The sequence below is a fragment of the Corvus cornix genome, chromosome 1 (assembly GCF_000738735.6).
Source record: "Corvus cornix cornix isolate S_Up_H32 chromosome 1, ASM73873v5, whole genome shotgun sequence".
Taxonomy (NCBI): Eukaryota; Metazoa; Chordata; class Aves; order Passeriformes; family Corvidae; genus Corvus; species Corvus cornix.
The window spans coordinates 21275245-21283752 of record NC_046332.1 but is presented as its reverse complement, the minus strand read 5'-3'; the positions used below and the strand labels follow the sequence as shown (position 1 = coordinate 21283752).

The following is an 8508-nucleotide window of genomic DNA, read 5'->3' as shown; positions in this document are numbered from 1 at the left end:
CATATAGTGGTGACATATAGTAGTAAATCTAGCAGGTGAAAGCAGTGTAACTCTAATTTCAGTATGACATTGTTCCTGAAATAAAAATAATACTAGAACTACAAACAAAGCTTCTGGGTTTTTATTAAAAGAAAACTCAGAAAAAGTTGCAATGTGCATTCTGTATTGAGAGACCTCTGAAAAGTCAAAATTCAGTTGCAGACAGGATAATAGTAAAATGCAGCTGCATATTACTTCCTTGTTGGTAAACTCATTAAAAGAGTCCCAGCTTCACAGATCCATCTCTGCACAGCTTTATAATACTCTTCTCCAGTAGGTCAATTGTTTCTCTCTTTATCTGAAGAAAACAAAAATCAAAGAAAGAATAAAAGGTTATGATAATGACACCATTATTTATTTACTTAGGCACCTTACTATAGGACTAGAAATTAGAGTTTCCTATACAAGGTCCTCTAGAATGTTTCCATTTTTTAAAACCCCCAGAATTTGCCCTGCAGTCCTGAAGTCCCATTTAGTCCCATGGCTACAGAAAGGTTGGCATTGGCAAAGAGTTGATAAAGCATGCCACAACCCATCCTGGGCTACAGAATCCCCACAGGACTTTCCCGAGTAACCATTGGCATAAAGTAGATCAAGGGCAGTACAACGGGCACAGCCATGTCTGTGTCTGAGACACCTGAATGAAAATGAGCATGAAGGTCAGGTCTGCCTGTGCTGCATACAAAGTACTTTGGTTTATGACACTGATATGGCTGTAGCTTATTCCTTATCTAAAGATAAAACAAATGTATTACAGAGTAAATATTGACTACATATTTCAGAGGGAACACAAGATTCTTTATCATCATGGTTAGTCCAGAGTTTCCTTATAGCTCCCTCTTACCACTTACAAATAACTTGCTTGCAGGTTTTCTCTCAGGATTATATCCTTCTGTGCCTCCACTTTGCAGAGGAATAAATGATATAATAAAGCCTGGCCAGCCTCAGTTTCACACTGGATGTGCTACATGAAGGTGAAAACAGTTGTCTTTCTATAACAAGTCCATTTCTCACAAACCTTTTTATTTTGATGAAGTCTGAAACTTAAACTTTCCATATTTTCAAATTTACTGAAGGCTTGGTGTGTGTACTGTTTGCAGACAACACAATACTGGGCTTTGTTGAAAAAACAAATCACTTGAATCTTACAAACAAGTACTTTGAGGAGCTGAGACTGCTCTGTATTGCCATCAAGCTCTGTACAAAAAGCTTTCAAAGCAGGAAGCTTGTCCTTTGGTCAGATCAGAAAGTATACAATCCATTTTTATTTAGACCTTTATGCTTTACTACAACTCCAGTGTGCCAAGACAAAGTCTGATAAACCCATTCATTCCTCCTCTGGTTTCTTTGGGAGCTTTCTTTTCATCTCCTTCTCTCTCCATTGCTTGGGATGAATGAAGTGGGAGACAGAAACAGAGAATGAAAATACCCAACAGCATTAACTAATGAGATGTTGAGGCAGCTGACAGAGCAGTGGATCACGGCACCATCCATTGTGTGGATATGATGGGATACAGAACTGTTATGTGGGAAGATCCACCATTTTTTAAATTCATATATTTATCAGAATATACCACTGTGTACATAATTCTCCACTGAACATCAGGTGACTACAAAAACAGCAAGGACAATGGACATGTGCTTCCAGCTGTTCTTGCTTTCTGGAGTAAATACAATGAAATGTATCAATGTTGCACCTTAAGTATGCAAAGAAACTACTGACAACTGGGGTTTGCTCTGAAAATAGGCCAATATGCTGAGTTTCTAATTTTAAGTGTACAATTTTGCCTCTATAACTAACAGGGATGAAAGAACTTAGTACATCAAACAGCCAATTCTCTAAATTGTCATTGGCACTGTATTTCCTCTCTCTGAGAAAACATACAACTATTCATAGCATGTATTTGACATTTTTTATACAATTAGAAAAGCTGGCGAAGACTGTATTCCATATCTGAAGCTCACAAGTTGCTAGAACATCCCATTGGTTTATATGTAGTGTTAAGATGCTTTATCACCAAAACATTATTTGGGTATCTTTCGCTGTTGACATCCCATATACATAACTTTTGGTGATCTGCCTGATGTCTGCAGTGGGATAAATACCTGCAAGATACTCTACTTACAAAGCTCAAGATGTCAAAACCCTTCCTCTATGATGTGTTACTTGAGTCAAGTTACTTTGAAGACCTTTCTGTAATTACATATTCACTATTCTGCAATCACACATCAATATCTATTGCTTATCCTAACACAATATATGGCAGTGTAATGTTCTTACTTACCTGGGTTTAACTTGAACTAAGCTTTAACTTTTTACGCTAAGATAGCCTTAGGATTTTGCCTTAATAAAATAGACTTGGAGTCACAATTTTTGGCCTGTATTCCTAGACAGACACACAGAACTGCTATGATGCTGCCTACAGTGAGCTGAAAGGATTAGTTCAGGTTTGCAATAGCCCAAACTTAAATATTAGCAACATAATCTTCATTTTTTTGAGGCAGATCACCTATGGTCTACTTTATGGATATTGACTTCAGATGACTTAAAAAATCCATCCCACTCCCATCAGCACATTTTGTACTGCCTGTGAGTTTGTACTGTACTGTCTGTGATTTCATGTTTTCTGTTCTTTAAAAAAGTTACAGATGAGGTCAAGCACCACACAAAAAAAGCCTTATGTATCTACCACAAGAGGGAGCCTCCTTGCCTCCAAAAAAGCAAAGGTAGGGGTTTTTTTTGCTACTTCATTTCTGCAATGTATATTTTTTTGGTTTGTGTATGCAAGGCTGTAAAATACAGCACATTCAAATACTTAGACAAGTACATCGATGGATTAATGACTGATAATTTGTTTCAATTGTGAAACAGCTTAATGTCTATATGTAAAAAATAGTCCTTTTCCCTGGAGATTCCAGGCATGGGCCTGCTCTAAATGTACAAAACCTAAAGGCACTGTGCTGGAAATTGGGAGCTTTTTAACAAGCCCTAATGGAGGAATCTTCCTCTTCATCTGGCTAAAAATAGGTGATGCCCCACAACACATTGTAAACATTGCTTGTTAGCAAGAAATATGAAAGCTGGATTACAGAACTGAAAAGAATTGGGAATTATCTTAGAAGAACTGTACAAATGATGGATGGCTCTAAATTGTTTGTACCCTACCTCTTGTCAAAAAAACAAAAAAGACAAAAAAGAGAAGTAAGAAAAGAAAAAACAAGGGAACTGTCTTTAGATTTACTCACATGATGCTATCTTACTCTCAGGTGGAGAATTGTAGATGTTTGTCCACAGCTTTGTTTAGTTTTTGAGGAAAACTTGAAACTTTTTACAGAATCACAGAATATGCTGAGTTGGAAGGAACCACAAGGATCAAGTCCAACTCCTGGCCCTGCACAGAACACCCCAAGAGTCACACCCTGTGTCTGAGAGCATTGTCCAAATGCTTCTTGAGCTCTGTCAGGCTTGGTGCTGTGACCACTTCCCTGGGGAGCTGTTCCAGTGCCCGATCATCCTCTGGGTGAAGAACCTTTTTTCTAATAACCAACCTAAACCTCCCCTGACACAACTTCAGGCCATTCCCTTGGGTCCTGTCACTGGTCACTGCAGAGAAGAGATCAGTGTCTGCTCCTCCTCTTCCCCTCATGAGGAAGCTGTAACTGCAATGGGGTCTCCCCTCAGTCTCCTCCAGGCTGAACAGACCAAGCGACCTCAGTTGCTTCTCATACAACTTCTTCTCCAGACCCTTCACCATCTTCATTACCCTCCTCTGGCAGGTCTCTAATAGCTTTATATCCTTCTTCTATTGTGGCACCCCAAACTGCCGCCAGCACTCGAGGCGAGGCCGCCCCAGTGCAGGGCAGAGCGGGACAATCCCCTCCCCTGTCCGGCTGGTGATGCTCTGCCTGATGCCACCCAGGACAGGGTTGGCCCTCCTGGCTGCCAGGGCACTGCTGACTCAGGTTCAACTTTCTCTAGACCAGGACCCCCAGGTCCCTTTTCATGGCCCTGCTTTTCAGCCTCTCATCCCTCAGTCTGTACATCCACGCCCGCCCCATCCCAGGTGCAGAATCTGGCACTTCCCTTCGTTAAATTTCACATAGTTGGTGATGCCCATCTCACCTGTTGAGGTCTAGGACTCTTTACAAAGTCCTCCTACTGAGGGAACTTCCTGGGGACAGGCAGAACATCCATCGAGCATAAACGGGAAACTCACAGCACAACCACAGAAGTCACAGCTGTGACTTGCAACCATAAAGGAAAAATTCTTTTTCAGGAGATAATTTTGAGACCTGGGAGTACAGACTTGTCAGTCAATGTTGACTTCTTTGTGTTTCTATACCACTGAAGATGGCTTTACAGAAAAAAAGCTTTACTGATCAAGACCTGAGAACTAGAAACAAAAGTAATGAATACACAGAATATAATATATACAGGTGCTTATACAATACCTCAGGGATATCCATCATTCTCCTTAGTTTCTGATCTCTCCAGTTCCAATCCAGAATCATGTATTTTGTGGAGTTCAAGCACAGGCCATCTAAAAAGGCAACACAAATTTCAGTACCAGGATAATATGACATGTGCTTCTCAAAATGATTTTTGGCTTTTACATCTTTTGCTGTCTGTTTCCAAGGAAACTAATCTTTGAACACTTAAGTACTACATTTGCTGGTTGGAAAACTAATGCACTGACACTGCAAACTCCCTTAGCCACATAATCCCATGCCTTTTTGGAAGATAAACACAAAAGCAGAACAACTACTGTTGCCAGACTTGTCAAGAGCTTAACATCCTGCCAGAAAGTAATTCCTCAAGCTTCCTCTTGATGAAACCACAGGAGTTGAATTTCTGCAGCTGATGTCACTGGTAAGTTACAAGCACCCTAACCTGAAAATTGATGTTAACAGGGACAGGCAGTGTTCAGCAACTTACAGGAGACTGGATGCTATGTGAATATGAGTCAGGTCAGTGGTGCTGCTGAAGAAGTCCTTTATCCTTCAAATAAATGGTGGTGAAAACAAAGGTCCTTTCTGAACTTGCTTTTCAGCCATTCTCCTATTTTTTCCCTGGTCTTCTACATGATGCCCACCATTTTTTGGCATCAGTTTTGATTCCTCTCCCTTCTCTAAGTGACCTGGCACTGCAACACTAAACTGTCAAAAAAGAACTAGAGCTTGGGCTAAAATGACACACCTTGTGTCCATGCCATAAGCTGCCTCCACCTAACAGAGAATTGGAATGGCTTTGGTTGGAGGGCACCTTAAAGATCATACAGTTCCAAACTTCCTGCTATGGGCAGAGACACCTTCCACTACACCAGGTTGTTCCAAGACCCATCCAACCTGGCCTTTAACACTTTCAGGGATGGGGCATTCACAACTTTTCTGGACAACCTCTTCCAGTGCCTCACCACCCTCATGGCAATGTGCTGATGTGCTGAGCACTGACAATTTCATGTTGGTGGAAGCAACAAAATTATGTTACTCCTGTACCCTTTTGGGAGGAACAGTAGAGTCCCAATCTACAGCCAGTCCCTGACCAAGAGACCACAGTCAGAGCAAGACAGTGTCTTGCATAAGAGGAATGGAAAGAATTGCCTTATCATGTCATTCTGTTGTTTCTTTTTCTTTGTGTACATACTGTCTATAGAGTAAGTAAAAATACTCAGAATATGGGAAAATAAGATTTATATAGAATAATCAATTTTATTACAGGCAAATGAGAAATAAGACCAAATCAGCAAGCAGATCTTTCATCCACCCCTCACAAAGTTTACACTGAGCTCAGAGTGACATATGATACAGTGACTTCTGTCGCTACTTCCTTTTGATCTACTTGCAGTGTTTGGTTTCCTGGAGCTTTAAATCTCACACTATGGTTTTGCAATCACTTTCAAGTCAGCATAAATCAGTATCCCTGCCAAAAGAGGAAGTCCCCCACCTCTGCCTGCTCATTACCTGATTTTGTGTGCACACTGGTTTTGTTTTAATTGGGGTCATTTCACTGAGCTGCCAAACAGACTTTGGCTTGCCCAGGGAGCAAGAAGGGGGGCATAAGCAAGCACTGACTGGCAGGTTAGAGGAAGCATTACTCTGCCTTTCTCTGCTAATACTGGCTTCTGCCAGCTTAAAGTGATCATAAAACAAAGTACTAGAACCCTGACCTTGTTTTGACTGACATAGCAGGAGTGGAGAAACAGAACTGTATAGTTTTGTACCCAAATCCACATATTGATGTCAACCTAAAAAAACCAGTTGAAGTTTCACTTCTCATGAGACTAAATATAAGACACCTAGGGAGGAAACCCTTCTTGTTCTCCTACCTTGCTCCACTAGTGCCTTCACTCTCCCAGGAGTTCCAACCCCAATGTGGAACACACCTTTCTCCAACATATTCATTTGTTCCTTTATCTAATTTGAAGAGAGAAAGAAAAACCACAGTAAACGCACAGTTGTTTTAAAATTTCTTCTCAAGGAGTTGGAAATAAGTTCAAGATATCATTGTACTTCTTTCTAGAACACCATCAAGTAACAAATGATTTTTGTCCTTCAAACTGTCAGATGATTATATCTGGAAGAATGTTTAAGAAATATAACAAGCCAGCTGGGCATCACACTTCTCTAGAAGTTCAATCTTTTTTAACTTTGAAAACCTGCTATTGCACCAACTATTTTTGGAGGTGAGAACAGTAAGATTCCTTCAGCATTTAAACAAATTCTCTGGAAGACTGACAAACTTGAATTAACACTGAAGTCCTTCAAGATGAAGATACTGGAAAAAGGTGAAATAAAGTAAATGACATTTATGTGTTTGACAGCATTTACATCAAAGGTCAAGTGTCCACTTATTACTCCCAACACCCCCATAATTTGTGCTTTTAACAGGTATGGGTACTGGGGATCCAGGCATTTGCTTCCACAGACCTATGTGTGTGAGCCTTCAGGCATTTGAATGAGCACTTCATGGGAGTGTGGAAAATTCAAACTCAGCATGTGCACAAGCATCTACATTCTGCACAGGTTGCACCTGAGCTACTGGAAATGGTGCTTAGTGAAATTCCTCACTCTGCAGCAATGGGTTACCGAAAGCACTACCTAAAGGAAGGAACTTCATATGAACACTGTATGAAAGGCACTACTGCCAAAGGATTTAAAAAGAAAATGGCATCACACTGTTTAGCTGTTTACTTGCTCTATTAAAATTCCCTACCTTTATGTGCTTTGCAAACAACTTGAGGACTTTGCAATCTCCTTTAAAGGCTGTCATTGACCTAGCAATAAAAAAAAATGAACAATGAAATGCAAGAATCAGGGCTGGGCTTAAGACCACACATGAGGAAAGAAAAACTAACTGGCATTTCTCAATATGTTTGAGACACACACAGTCCCCCAGTGAACACTGGTTGTACTCTGAACACTATGTACATTCTTCTTTGCTACTTATCAACAGAGCTGAACAACTGGACAGACACAAGGGAAGATATCAGTAGGGGGCAATATTGTTTAGATAGCTTTTCAGATAATATTCAATATTATGGCCTGTGCTTTCACAGCTAGCTTAGTTCAAAACTGGTTAATCACCAAATCCTAATTAAAAAATAATTCAGTTACTGAGATAGAGGCATTAATGAAAATGAGTGTGTGTGCACAAAAGGAAGGATCAATGGACCAATCTACATTTTACAATCTTCCTGCAGTGTGGCTGCTGGGCAAACCTAGGCTGACATTGTCTGTACTGCAGAGATTGTCCAAATTCCAGTTAACCAAAACTCATTTGTTAGAAACGCTGACTTGTTTTCCTGACACTCCATTTTGGCACACAGTAACAACTCTATGTTCCATATTCATCAAACAGGAGATGAACATACTCAGTATTTTCTGAATGTCATTTAAGACAGCTTGCTCTGCATGCATCTTGCAGTGCACTGAATTTTTAATTTGCAAAGCTAAAGGTTTGCACACATCTAAACCACCTAAGTTTCAGGTGCTAGTCTCTGCATGCACAACTGGCACTTATCTGCCTTATCTATGCTTATATCTGTGTCATGCAATCAAACTTCTCAACTCTCCATCTCATTTTGTACTGACAGGTAATCACTGGAAGTAGGGTCAAGACACAGAAGACAACCATGAAATCTGTGAGGTATACATTAATTCACCAAAGCCATCAAAACTTCTGGCGTGAGAAGGGCGAGGATAGAGAAGGGGAAAAAATAGGGACAGGGCACGCTGAAAATTGTCATCTCTGCCCAGCAGTTTTGCCAGCCTGAGCCAGCTGAGAACACTGACACAGATCTGGAGGCACTCAGGCCAGACACAGCTTGACAGCCGAGGCCCTGAAATGCCATATCCTCGTTGCCTTTGGTGCAAAGCCATGATTTCTAGTGGTGGATCACGATGCTTTATGGGCTTACTTTGTTCCCAAGGATAACATGTTCCATGTTTCCCCCAAACCCATTACACTTC

The 8508-nt window shown here is 40.6% G+C and overlaps 1 protein-coding gene across 4 annotated transcripts in view; it reads right to left on the bottom strand.

Annotated features, from left to right (window-relative positions):
- Nucleotides 1-99: 99 nt before the first annotated feature.
- CMSS1 (cms1 ribosomal small subunit homolog) overlaps nt 100-8508 on the bottom strand; it is a 225447-nt gene continuing 217038 nt past the window's right edge. For all 4 annotated transcript variants that reach the window (XM_039558288.1, XM_010395909.3, XM_010395908.3 and 1 more), the window contains 4 exons: nt 7253-7313; nt 6366-6453; nt 4492-4580; nt 100-337 (listed from right to left, as the gene is read on the bottom strand). In XM_039558288.1, coding sequence (XP_039414222.1) covers nt 254-337; nt 4492-4580; nt 6366-6453; nt 7253-7313 — 322 coding nt within the window. In that variant the 3' untranslated portion in view covers nt 100-253. The remainder of the gene's footprint in view (nt 338-4491; nt 4581-6365; nt 6454-7252; nt 7314-8508) is intronic.